Source organism: Nothoprocta perdicaria, unplaced genomic scaffold, assembly GCF_003342845.1.
Source record: "Nothoprocta perdicaria isolate Ctin4 unplaced genomic scaffold, notPer1 scaffold_61, whole genome shotgun sequence".
Lineage (NCBI taxonomy): Eukaryota > Metazoa > Chordata > Aves > Tinamiformes > Tinamidae > Nothoprocta > Nothoprocta perdicaria.
Genome location: NW_020455877.1, coordinates 2689171 through 2702117, shown reverse-complemented (window position 1 = coordinate 2702117; position 12947 = coordinate 2689171). Strand labels below are relative to the sequence as shown.

At 35.1% G+C, this 12947-nt stretch overlaps 1 protein-coding gene across 1 annotated transcript; it reads left to right on the top strand.

The window, feature by feature from the left end:
* The first annotated feature begins 922 nt into the window (after nt 1-922).
* Nucleotides 923-8954, top strand: MGAT4C (MGAT4 family member C). Its single transcript, XM_026049734.1, has 3 exons — nt 923-1075; nt 5648-5795; nt 7598-8954. Exons 1-3 carry the CDS (start codon nt 947-949, stop codon nt 8752-8754), a joined length of 1434 nt encoding a protein of 477 aa, XP_025905519.1. The 5' UTR covers nt 923-946; the 3' UTR covers nt 8755-8954.
* The last annotated feature ends 3993 nt before the right edge of the window (nt 8955-12947 follow it).

Genomic DNA, 12947 nt, shown 5'->3' with positions numbered 1-12947 from the left:
TTAGTAGAGCTTTAAGGTTTATATTCATATATGACTTCAGTATATTATATTTCATAGACCAATTGGATCTTGTTATGGACAAATGGCATAATACTTTCGCATTTAAAGTAAATAAGGGTATAAATAGAAGGTTTTTAATCTGTTTTTTAGTTCAGAATCCCTCAAAATTTTATCATTGTGATCTGGATTATTATTATTATTATTATTATTATTATTATTATTTTATGACCATATCTTGTTTAAACACATGAAGTCCTCCACAGATTAATGCTTATGAGTTGATAGCTCGAAATTGCTAGTCATTTTGCTTGACTAAGATAGTCATCCATCTCTGCTGTAAAGCCAGTGGAGAAAATGGCACTTCCATAGAGACTCACTCCACCCTGGTGCAAATCTTAGATTGATCAGTGGTCCACCAGGCTTGGTGCTAGTGTGTATACCCACTTGTATCTTCACTGCAGGGAGAGTCAGCTTCATGTGCAATGGCTGTTTTGATATCTAGACTTTTCCAACTGGAGGGAGGGGTATTAGGGTTATACAATAGCTTCTTCCCCATCTGTTGGCCTGTATTTGAAGGGAAGTCCAGATGGTTCATCTTCTGCCATCGAGCTGGGTTGTAACAAAGTTGTACATGAGATACTGGTATGTGTAGCAGACCAACAGCAAGACCACATAGTTTCTTCTCAGCATAAAATGACTAGGAGTAATCATGCTTCATTGGTGAATAAAAAAGAGACCTTAAGTTATAATTAGGACTACATATTTAACTTGAAGATTACTATGTTCAAATTGAAAGAATCCCAAAGAATCCCATATATTCTATAAATGTTTAAAGGAATTGGATACATCTAAAGGTAAGTTCAATCATAATTATCAGATAGATGAACAGTTATGGTAACACTATCATTTTCTTTCACAGGTGACACTTGTGTATGCCCTTCTTCACATGAGACACAACTTGATATACTTCGATAAAATGAGATGCTTGCGGAAACGATCGGCAGTATCATTCTTAGGAGTCCTTGTAATTTGTTTGCTGTTCATGAACTTATACATTGAAGATGGCTATGTTTTGGTAAGTTTCTTAGGCAGAAGAAATTCTGATGGAACAAAACTTTTTGTTTGAAATGGAACAAATATTACATGATACATCTGCACTGAAGCAATTGAGTTCATAACTTTTGCAGTTACAACAGTTAGTGTGCCATTGACAATGGAGTATCCTCAAAACATGCCCTTTTTGACCAATCCATCATCATTATATGCAATATGCAGAATATGTCAGTAAGATCCTAATAGTCCTTTTTAAAGATGTAAAATATAGTGTAGGGAGGGGAAAATAGGTAATGAACACAGAAAAATATGGAGCTAACTATCAGATATCTTCCTGAGTCAAAACATTGCCTGCATTTCACTTCCTTCTAAATTTTCCTCAATTTTAGTAAGAAGATTATCTGTTATATTATTCACATTACTATGAGATCCATTATCCAAATATCTCACCTGTGAATATAGTATTATGTCAGATTATAAAAATATATGAGAATTTGAGTTACTTCTGTATTATTTTAAGCTGCTTGCATGAATAATTTCTTTCTTATTCTATTTTTGTCATGTTCTGTATGCAGATTTAAGCCTGTCAAGTTCAGCATTACAAAGTTAATAATTAAAGTGGCGTACAGTGTAATTTTATGATTTTAGCCTAGATTTATTGAAGGATCTGATTTAGGATTTTCAATGATAGGCTACCAAAAAGGTACTATAACCCTTAGATTTATATATAACTTATGGGAGTCTTGAGGCTGAATGCCAAGTAGACACTGTTTTGTTAATTAATGTATAGAACTTTTAGGCCATTAGAAGTTGGATGGAGCCCAGTAAAAGGACACACGTGATTAATAAATGGGACTTGCAAGTAGCCAAATGATTGACCTACATATGTAATACTGTGTTAAGATTAGATAGTGCTTTTCCTAGATCTTGAATTGAACTAGTGAGTGACTTTCTGATCCTCTGTGTCACTCTCTTATTTGTCTGAAACATTTAATTGGGGTGGGACTTTCCAATACACTGGAAGGTGAAGTTTGATTTCAGTTGGATCTGAAAAGTAGCATCGTAATATAAGAAATGTGTAATGCATACATAGTAAAATCTTTAAATGTATTTAGTAGAATTATGGATAACGACCTAAAAATACCAATACTAATAATGTTAGTTCTAATAATACTGTAATATTGTAAATATTATTAAGACTATCCTAATGCTTCTTAAATAATTAAAATGAAAAACATGCTTTTATCATGTTACTCCATTGATACATTACTTTATCTAACAGCACTTGCACTAAGAATTTGCATGATGTTTTACAAATTCATCATTTTTTGGTTGTGATCAATTTGACCTGGCTTTCAACAATTTTTTTTCCCCAATGGCATTTTCCCTGCTTCTTCTTCTATCACTAATTGCTTCAGAGTTCCCTAGATGTTTCTGTAAGTGCTTTTATTATCACTGTTAATGGTGTTTCTCTTGGTTTGTTTTGTACATCTTTCCACATCCTGTTTGTCAGCTCCCCAGATGTCTCCATGACTTATTCCTAATTTACTCTTTTTTTTTTCTTTTTTTTTTTTTTAATGTTTTACAAATTCACTTTCTTTTATTGTTTCTCTCATTACAGTTCCGGCATGTTTGCATTCATGTAGTTCCCAGCCAAGGCTCTTACGAAGTCTCCTGACAATTCTGCCAGATCTGTTGGTATTTTTACAGCCCATCAAGCTTTTCTTGAATGTATTAGCATGTTGACTATTTATTTATTTATTTATTTATTTATTTATTTATTTTTACTTTCAACTTTCGTGACCATATCTAACATCTCTGTTACTCTGCCTGGCATGTTTCCTCTGCTAAAATAAAAAACGAGCAGATTCAGTATCAGTGGTGAGAAGATGTGTATTTGACCATTCACTTCAAGGACACCAGGATAACCAGCCCCTCAGGAAAGGGAAATTGAAAGCCTAGAGCCCTGAAGGCCCTCTGAATTTCTTGCTATAATTAGTTTCCTGATGTCTCCTGATGTCTCTTCAAGGTAAACAAGGGGTGTACTGGCCCAAATGTTGGCCCAGTGTCAGAGAGCAAGCTGTACAAGCGATGTGGGTCTGATATCTCTTTCTCCATGTACAAGATGAAATGAATAGGTTTTTTTTTTTTTTTTTTTTTTTTTTTTTCAGAAAATCAGATTGTAAAAGGGAAATGTAATGTGGCAAATCTTCAGAAGAGAGAGGAAATTTTTCTCTTTTCATGTAGAAAATCTCCACACATCTCAAGAGCCTCTTGAGTCTTTTCTGCAGGGCATTTTGTGTGGGACTGGAAAGGAAGGGTCCACAGTGATAAATTTTATGAGGATCCTTGGTAGATGATATGTAGTGCTGCTGTAAAGATATCAGCTAGGCGGTTTAAGATGCTTCTGTAGAGTGTATTATTACACCTGATCAAACATTTTGAATACATTGACTTAATATAAGGTAGATCATTATATATTTATTATTTTGCAGTGATTTTTCATGCATACTCTGAGTTGTAAATGAATTTTAAGTTCATTATGCCGTCATTATAATTCTATGAGTACTAATTCTTTTGGACTGTATGAAACCAGTAAGAGCATTGTACCTGATTCAGTAACCTTAGTGGAGCAAAATATCTTTATGAAGAATGGAGTAGAGCTGCAGAGCTGCCCGAGTTCCAGTAAAAAACAGAATGGAAGTTTGCGAATTAGTAGAGGAAATCAAGAACCAAGACAGGAAAAAAATTAGAGAGGAGAACTAGAGAAACCTGATGAAGTTTCAGCCCTCTGCATAGTAAACATGGAGAGAAGAACTAGTTTTTTTTTTAAATTTATGGAAATTATGCATTTTAGTTTTGCTTTCCATTCAAAAAAGGAATGAAAACAACAACAACAACAACAAAAAAGGATTATTACCCACCAAAGGCATTTCCTAAATGAAAAAGAAAAAAATGTTTGTGGTCAGTTCAAGCATTTTATTAAAATCAAAACACTTTGTCCTGACTTTCTCTTTTTTTTTCTCCTCTAAACATTTTATAACCTTTTTTTTTTTTTTTTTCTGTAGAAGAACCTCAACAATGTGGGTTTCCATTCCAAATCTACTAATGAAAATGATGCATTTGGGTGTTCCATTCTGGAAACAATGGCACGGGACGTTTTGACATTATGGAAAGACTCTATCAAAAATAATGATAAAAAATGGCACTTTTTTTTTTTATTTGGCCAGTTTCTGTGAAAATTTCCTGAAATTTTAGCACAGCCTCTTTCTAGGCCATTGAATGACATTGTAATCTGGATTCTGATCAACATAAACCTTCATCTCATAAATTACAAGCTAATGCAAAGTAGCAGAGCAGCAGTAGCATTATTCAGACAGACCTTGCAGATCAAGAGAGAGTAACAGAGTAGGTAGATACTCCTGGATGTTAGCCAAAGATCTTGACTGAGCTCAGTAGTGGATTATTTACTACTGCTACCAGAGAAGAATAATAAACTTAGAATGAACCCAGGATCGCTTTACAGGAATGTTTCTTTGTGCCATAAAATGATTACATGTCTTGACACATTTTTGCTCTTGAATATTTGTACTGTAAAGAATGTATGCTGTTTACTGTTGCTGGTTGCTCTTGTTAGCAGCAGCACTCTTTACTGCACAATGCTCTCATTTAATGACAGTTTGGAAAGTTTTTAGTGTTCTAACATATTGTAGCGAAAGAAATAAACTCATTTATACACCAGCCTGCCATCAGAGACTTGAATCAAGCAGTGTAAATTAAATAAATATTCCTACATTTAACGTCAGTCTCATGACACTATAGCCTGCTGGTTATTTTCTCCTTGCTTAGGAGCTGAAAGGTCTCTTTGCCTGAGACCTCTGTGAGCTTGATGATAGAGCAGTGCTGATGGAGCCTCCCTGTTCCATGTGCAGCTTCACTTCAACTGAAATGGTGTCTAGGAAGACAAAAGACAGGGAGACAAAGCCTGGTGATAAATGTGCCTTTCTCTATACCACTAGTTTTTGCTAAATCCAGCTGAGGCTTTGGCTCTCTAGATGAGCACTCATGAATTTGATTTGGAGCTACTCAGGATATTGCCAAAGTGAGTCAGATGTCAAGGTGAAGTTTCATGCTATCTTTGCAAAGGCTGTTTTTCTTTTTAATGTTGTTAAACACATTTTCAAAAATTATACTCTACTGCATCCTCTCTGAAGACTGTGATACTGAAAGATGCTCTGCTATCCCTATATGGAACATTGCAAAATTTTTTGTCCAAAACTTGATATCCTTCTAAAAAGTAAGATTTCCAGAGCTTTTATCCAAAATATTTTTCTTATTTTCCTCTTACCATAATCTGAAAAGTTATGGTGCATTTCTTATAGCTAAAAATCCATGCTATTCGGTAATGGGATAAAAAAAAAAAAAAAAAAAAAAAAAAAAGAGGTGACATCTACATGCTTTCAGGAAGGCTGACACTGAAAAAATGTTATTCTTGGAAACCTACCTGTCCCTATTTTCTCTCTGGCTGGCATTCACATATGTGTTTCTCTCTGTCTCTTTCCCTGTCCTATTCTTTTTGTTTTCTCACTAATAGGAAGGGGACAAGCAATTAATCAGAGAAACAGCCACGCACCAGCTTAATCCAGAGCGCTATGTTCACACTTTTAAAGACTTGTCAAATTTCTCAGGATCTATAAACATTTCCTATCGCTACCTAGCTGGCACGCCTTTGCCAAGGAAAAGTAAGTAACTACAATCTGAGCGTTATGAAATGAAGTTACCAACATTGAGCGAAATCCATATAGTCCCTGTGGTATTTCTGTGCAGGAAGGGCTCAGCTGAACAGTGAGGTCTTGGACAACTTAGTGGTACAGCTGTCTCTCCATGGCAGTACCCTAGCAGTGAATGACCCCCAAACCCTTCGCTTTCTGACCACTTACCTGACTTGCAATCTTCCTACATCCTACTGCTCCTGGATGGATTGATGTGAGCACACTTTGTGGGTCACCCTCTGACCAGTGTTCAGGCCACGGGAGCATTCCCTAGTGGTGCTCAGTAGTGACCTTCTGAGACCAGACTGTCAGCACCTGTCTATTGAATAAATAAATTCTGTTGAAAGTCCCTTTGGGATCAAGCAAGTAGATATGTCTTCCTCACCCTCTGTTGTATCAGTCCAGTAGCTGTGGATAGGAATTGTGCTTTTATGGGGGTGGTATAGGAGGATACATTTCCCAAAGGAAAAGCAACTCGTTGCTGTGACTTCAGGCATGATTTAAGACTTGTAGACTGTTGTGAAGGATGGCTATACCTGGCTTTTAGACAGGTGTCCTTTTAGTTCAAAATCAATAACTTCACAAGCATAAACAAACAAGGCTCAGAAGTTCTCACACTGATGCTAAAATAAAACCACCTGTAAGTTGTTGATCTTCATAGAAGATGATAAACTGAGGTTTGTTCAAATTAGGTTTGAGAAATGTGGATCTGCGTAGGCAGCGTAGATAGCTTCTCGGTTTTGCTACACTGCGTAAGTGCATTTTGAGATTTCAACCTAAAGGGAATCTCTGAATCAATTTATCAAACCACAATGTTTAAATTATTTCAAGAAAGTTAGGGTAGTTTCAGCTGAAGTACACCCTGGTAATTTAAATCTTTAACATTTTCTACAATAGAAGTTATGAAAATGGAGACATATTAACAAATATCTGAAAATAATTGTTACGACTGCTGATAATAATGCAGTACTAGTGCCTCCAAAACAGCATATTTAAAAATTAATCCCATATAATTAAGATACAGCTCTTCCTAGGAAAATGCAACAATATTAAAAATTATTAGTAGTAATTCAGATATGCAGTCATATGCTGTCTTCTACTTTAAAGTAATATCTAAATTGTATATTGTAAGAGGGAGTTTAGGTAAATTGCTCACTAAGTCCTGAAATAGGGTTAGATGAAATATTAGCAAGGAAAAATTGGACAAATTTAAAGTTGAAAATGCTTGAAATTTAGTTAAAATTTAAAAAGAAATTATCCATGCAACATTTATAAAACTGAAGTTAGATATAAGTGTAGTCTTGTACAGTTCTTAAAATGATCAAAGTGTGTCAATTAATCTTTAACACATACTTTTGTGCTACATTTTACTGTAGCTTGAGTTAAAAATATTGAGTGAATGATAACTCCAAGTTCTTTTAGCAGATTTTATAGCCTTCAACCTTATCTAAATGGATTTTTCCCTCACCAGGCATATATGTGCACATTGTTTTGGCTTCTGTCCATTTCACACCATTTCTTGCAGTTAATGAATGAATGTTCAATGCAATAGTCTCCATATGTCCATTTGCTTGCAATACAGTTCTTCTTTAATGAAAAAGCAATAAATATCCTTCGTTGCATGCAGTTTAATAAGTTCGCATACCAAACTTCCCAGACTTCACCATTCAAAAGGTTTATTTAATATAAGTACAACCCTGGAGGGTAGCTTTGTGGCTTGATGGTTTCCAATGTTAAATACTCAGTTTATGTTTTTCTTTGCTTTTGTACAGAGTATCTTACAATTGGACTATCCTCTGTGAAACGGAAAAAGGGAAACTACTTACTTGAGACTATCAAATCCATATTTGAGCAGTCAAGTTATGAAGAACTTAAAGAAATTGCAGTGGTAGTGCAACTGGCAGATTTTGACTCAGCCTGGTGTGAAGGGATGGTCAAGGATATTTCGCTGAAATTTGCTCATCACATAATTGCCGGCCGATTAATAGTCATTCATGTCCCTGAGGAGTACTATCCAGTGTTGGATGGCCTCAAGAGAAATTACAATGACCCAGAAGACCGAGTGAAGTTTCGATCCAAACAAAATGTGGATTATGCTTTCCTGCTTAACTTCTGTGCTAATCTTTCTGACTATTACGTGATGCTGGAAGATGATGTTCGCTGCTCAAAGAACTTTTTGACTGCTGTTAAGAAAGTAGTTACCTCACGGGAAGGATCTTACTGGGTAACTTTGGAATTCTCCAAATTGGGGTATATTGGAAAGCTTTACCATTCCCATGACCTCCCACGCTTGGCCCATTTTTTGTTGATGTTTTACCAAGAAATGCCTTGCGATTGGCTCCTGATCCACTTTCGTGGGCTACTAGCTCAAAAGGAAGTGATACGTTTTAAGCCATCCCTGTTCCAGCACATGGGATACTATTCATCTTACAAAGGAGCTGAAAACAAGCTAAAGGATGATGATTTTGAAGAGGAATCCTTTGATATCCCTGACAACCCACCTGCAAACTTGCACACCAACATGAATGTATTTGAAAACTATGAAGCAAGCAAGGCTTACAGCAGCAATGATGAGTACTTCTGGGGCAAAGCCCCTTCTACTGGAGACTTCTATGGTATTGTATTTGAGAAGCCCATTAAAATCAGTAAAATTAAAGTTGTCACTGGAATGGAAGATCGGCAAAATGACATCTTGCATCATGGGGCCTTGGAAGTGGGGGAAAAGATTGTAGGGGGTAAAAAAGGGAAACAATGTACTACATATTTGAGACTAGGGGAATTCAAAAATGGAAACTTTGAAATAACAGATGTAGAGCACAAAGTTCTGTTTGATATTAACTGCATGCGAATACTTGTTACCAAAAGTCAAAAAGAGTGGCTGATCATTAGGAGCATTAGCATTTGGACTTCTCAGACACCAAATCAATAAAGCAAAGCCACCTGAGGAGAAACAGAGTGAATATGATCACCTGAATCCCAACTGGTGCCATTCCCCAGAAAAATGGACTGACTTTCATCTTTCCTAGTGACATAGAAATACTGGGAAAATCATAAAACAAACAAAGCAATTTGTTTTTTATTAGTCTGGCCAGGCAATATATAAACACTCATTTGTTGAAAAGTTTGAATTTTATAGGAAATGGAAATTTCTCAAACACCTCTCTTGAGATCTTCAACCCCTTTTTATTATCATTTCTCTTTTAGGGAGATCTTCTGGACAAAACAAAGTAAAACAGAACATCTTTTTTTTTTTTTTTTTTTTTTTTTTTTTTTTTTTTTTTGTGCCAGGAGGTTTAAATATATGATTGGTGTGTTGTGAAAAGAAATTGGATTCCATCTTATGCACATATAAATTAAAAATGTTATGATAGTATGAGTTCGTACAATAGTTGGTGATGTGTTTCTTTTAAAGGCAGTTGTGACAAGGAAGTTGGTCCTGGTACTGGCAATTTCATTCTGAGCACTGTAAGAAAATAGTGTGGCAAATCATTGTAACTTCTTTTCGAAAGGGAATGTATATAAAATTCTAAATCTGACATGACAACTATGTAAAAAATAGATAATTGCATCTATTATTCTGTCTCAACAAATATTCTTTATTTCTTTTCACTGAAATGAGGCACTACATGGATTTGGTATTACTTAAGGGCCCAATTTACTCTCCTTATTCAGGCAAAATGCCTTATAGGAAGTAAAACATTCTGCTTGACTAAGGATGTCACTATCAAATCCAGACACCTCAAGGGTGACACTGTTCTCTTAGATGAGCATCTGAGCAGATTTCAGCTTCAGCTTTTCCTCTTCCCACAACATATGCAGAACTCTCTGTGAGAAATATGCACACAGCTGAATACTTCAGCATATTTTCTGAGAATTGTTATTTCTTCCATATTTTCCATCCAGTTCATATATGATATGAATGCAATGGTTGTATACCAGGTTAAGCAACTGGAACTGACAGTAATCACCAGTCTTTTCTGGATGATGTCTAGGTAACAGAGCTGTGAAAAATTTTCTCCATGGTATGCAAAATGAAAAATCTTGACTTAATGAAAAATTATTGTTCCTGAATTGGTTTTGACTTTTTTTCATAGTTTTCCAGTCCTGATCATTTTGTTTTCATATCCACTTTTCCACTGACGCTAGTGATTTCCTGTACATTTTTTTTTTCCTGGCTTGAGCCCATAAGCTGAAAAGTTCCCTTAGTCCTAATATCTTCGGTGTCAGCTCTGAGCTTTTAGTGAATCACACAGGGAGGCTGTATAGCTATATAATTTATATAATACACATATATTTGGATTAGCACAATCTTTTTTTTTGTCGTTAAGAAATTCTCTAAGCTCTTTCAGCAGATACTAAGCAATCCATGAATGTCAAGTGTGACACAGATGAAGACTGTATTATTAATCTCATGAATACTGTGGTTATCACCTAATTGCAAATATGGAGTTTAGTTAAACCTGGGAGGCAAGGATTAAATTTCAAGAATGTCTGTACTGGCCAAGAGTACTAAGTACAAGTAAGTACAGTACTCTGTACTCTGTACACTCAAACCCGATTTGGCTATTTAGCAAGGGTAAATTATTCAAAAGTCTACACAAAACAGCTATCTAATTGCTTTTCTCAATTCATAAATCCTGCTAAATTCAAATCCAAGTTTGGCAAATCCCCTTGTACAGAGGCAGCATGTGTTTTAAAATAAATTGCCTAGTAAATGCTTCCACAAAATTCAAAATAGTATCCTTTTCTGAAAGACAAGTCTTTGTTTCTTCTTTCATACTCATCCAGTACCGCATAATACCCAGCTAAATCTCTATATTTTTTGTGAAGATATCTTTAAAAAAAACAACAGATTTTCAATCTGAAAAGCAAAATGGTTTTTTTTTGATGAAAAGCATAGGCTATAAATACATAGGAAGGATATACTCCATTAAGAGCAACTGCTTAGGTGATAATTATTCATTAGCAAATACTACTTTTTTGCCTCTTTTTTATATATGTATATTTTTCCTTTTCTTGATCATTAGCAATTATTGTAAAAGCAAACACAACTAGGAGTATAAAAAATGGCCTTTCTATTTATTCAGAAAAGCAGTGTTTCCAACTGTATGACTTAGCATGGAAAACACACGCAATCCCAAGGCTTAAAATGTTTGTGTAATCGAAACCATACACAGCGTGAACAGTTAGAACAAATGAAACACTCTCAACATAAGCCTGAAATAAAGTAAATTATATTTTTGAACTATAAATAAGTAATAATAATTAAACAAAAGAAAAAAAGTTCAGTTGTGCAAAGACATTTCTCACTAATGAAATACATTTTTTTTTGTTCTGTTTATAGTAAACAAGCTAATTCACAATTATGTTCTGCATAACAGTCCTTCAGAAAAGATATTTCAAACTGGGATTTAGACACTGGTGCTCAGCGCCTGGGCTTGCTGGGAGGAGCTGGATGCGTCAGCTAAGCAGGAAGTTGCTCAGTGAAGCCCCTTGGAAATGTGGAGTCCTAGGATTTAGTAAAATGAGCTCCTCTGCTCTATGACCTAGAGTCCTCTCTTGAGTGCAGGAAGACCTCAGGTGGCCTCTCAGAACTGACCGTAACCTTTGAAAATGACTGTAGCATGGGGTAGTGTAGCAGTGAACATTCTAGGATGGTTTCAGAATGTTTCCAATATTAGAAGATCAACCCCACAAATAAGCCCTCAAAGTTAGCTTTTCTTGGACATGGTCACCGGTATGCACTGGGAAAGAGAGATGCTCACTACTCTTGTTGAATTTGAGCTGATTTGCAAATAAATAATTAGAGATACATCAATTCTAGGGTAGAAAATACGGGTTCAAAGGCTGGGGATTGAAGCACTCATTACTTCTCAGAATATGTATTTTGTCCAAGTCATCCACACGAAAATGGTTGTTAACGTTTGCAAAAGAGATAAAAAAAGAAATGCCATAAAGTTAATGATAACTGCTTTTCAGACAAATTTTAGAAAATGATCAAAGAAGATAACTTCTTACTATGGGCTGAGAAAAGTGATTGTCCTAGAGAATGGGGAATATTTCATCAGAAGTGAATACGTTCATTACGTTCATTAGTGCTTCCCAATACTTCTGAAGCTTCTTTTCTTTTCTTTCCTTTTTTTTTTTTTTTTTTTTTTTTTTAAGATTGGCAGCATCACAAAGCTCTGTTCACTGGCATACTTTTGCACTGGTTGTTTCTGTTTCTGCTATATGTATTTGTTGTGTTGATTTACAGAGTGAACCTCAATATTTTGAACTGAAATTCCAATATGGAATCAGTTAAAAAACTGTGGTCTGTGGTCAGAACACCAATTAATCTATTCTTTACGGAATAGGCATATATTGTTCCTGTTGGCAGTGTTTGGGAATTCTACTGTGCAGTGTCCCTGGGCTTTCTTTTTGATACTTCTTGGGGAGTAAAATACTACTCACTGTGAATTAAAAGAAAAATTGAGCCCTTAATTTAATGCAGGATACTTTATGAGCCCAAAAAATTGCAGTTGTCAGGCAGCACAATTTTATCCGATCTTCTCTCTTTGTACTATATTTACTATGATAAAGAGAATTCACTAAGGTGCTATACGAATGTATTGTTTGTACGTCAGTGTGTTTTAACATAATGCTCTGTTTTACTATCTGCTGAGTATTTTCTTGTTAGGCGTTAATGTTTTTGCATTTTTAAAGAAAAATTGATATCCTGTTCTTTATTGTGTTATTAAAAGTGAATTAAACAGCAAATTGTAAGAATTTATAAAATATTTTATGTTGGAAAACTGTAAGAGGAAAAAAAAATGGCACAGATCCTCTAAACTGGAATTTCAACTGGTTTTCATTACGAAGCATTTCAGAGATCCTGATGGAACTGAGAGTTCTTTCTGGTTTCATCTCATGGTAGAGTTGCAGTTTTATATTAAACGACATTTCAATAAGTGGTAAGTTATCAATACATGTATTATGTGCTGAAGAAGCATCACAGCCTCAAATGGTACAGGATAATGTTTGCAAAACAAGTGGAAAATACAGATGAATTATAATGAAAACAAATTAAGCGATTTCTTTGTCATATTCTATACACTAAGATAAGTGAAATGAAGTGTTTCC

Bases quoted from the DNA above. Each gene is read 5' to 3' on its own strand.
- MGAT4C (XM_026049734.1), top strand. From the start codon at position 947: ATGAGACACAACTTGATATACTTCGATAAAATGAGATGCTTGCGGAAA. The intron at 1,076-5,647 runs GTAAGTTTCTTA...TCTCACTAATAG, and splicing joins TTGAAGATGGCTATGTTTTG to GAAGGGGACAAGCAATTAAT. The intron at 5,796-7,597 runs GTAAGTAACTAC...GCTTTTGTACAG, and splicing joins CACGCCTTTGCCAAGGAAAA to AGTATCTTACAATTGGACTA.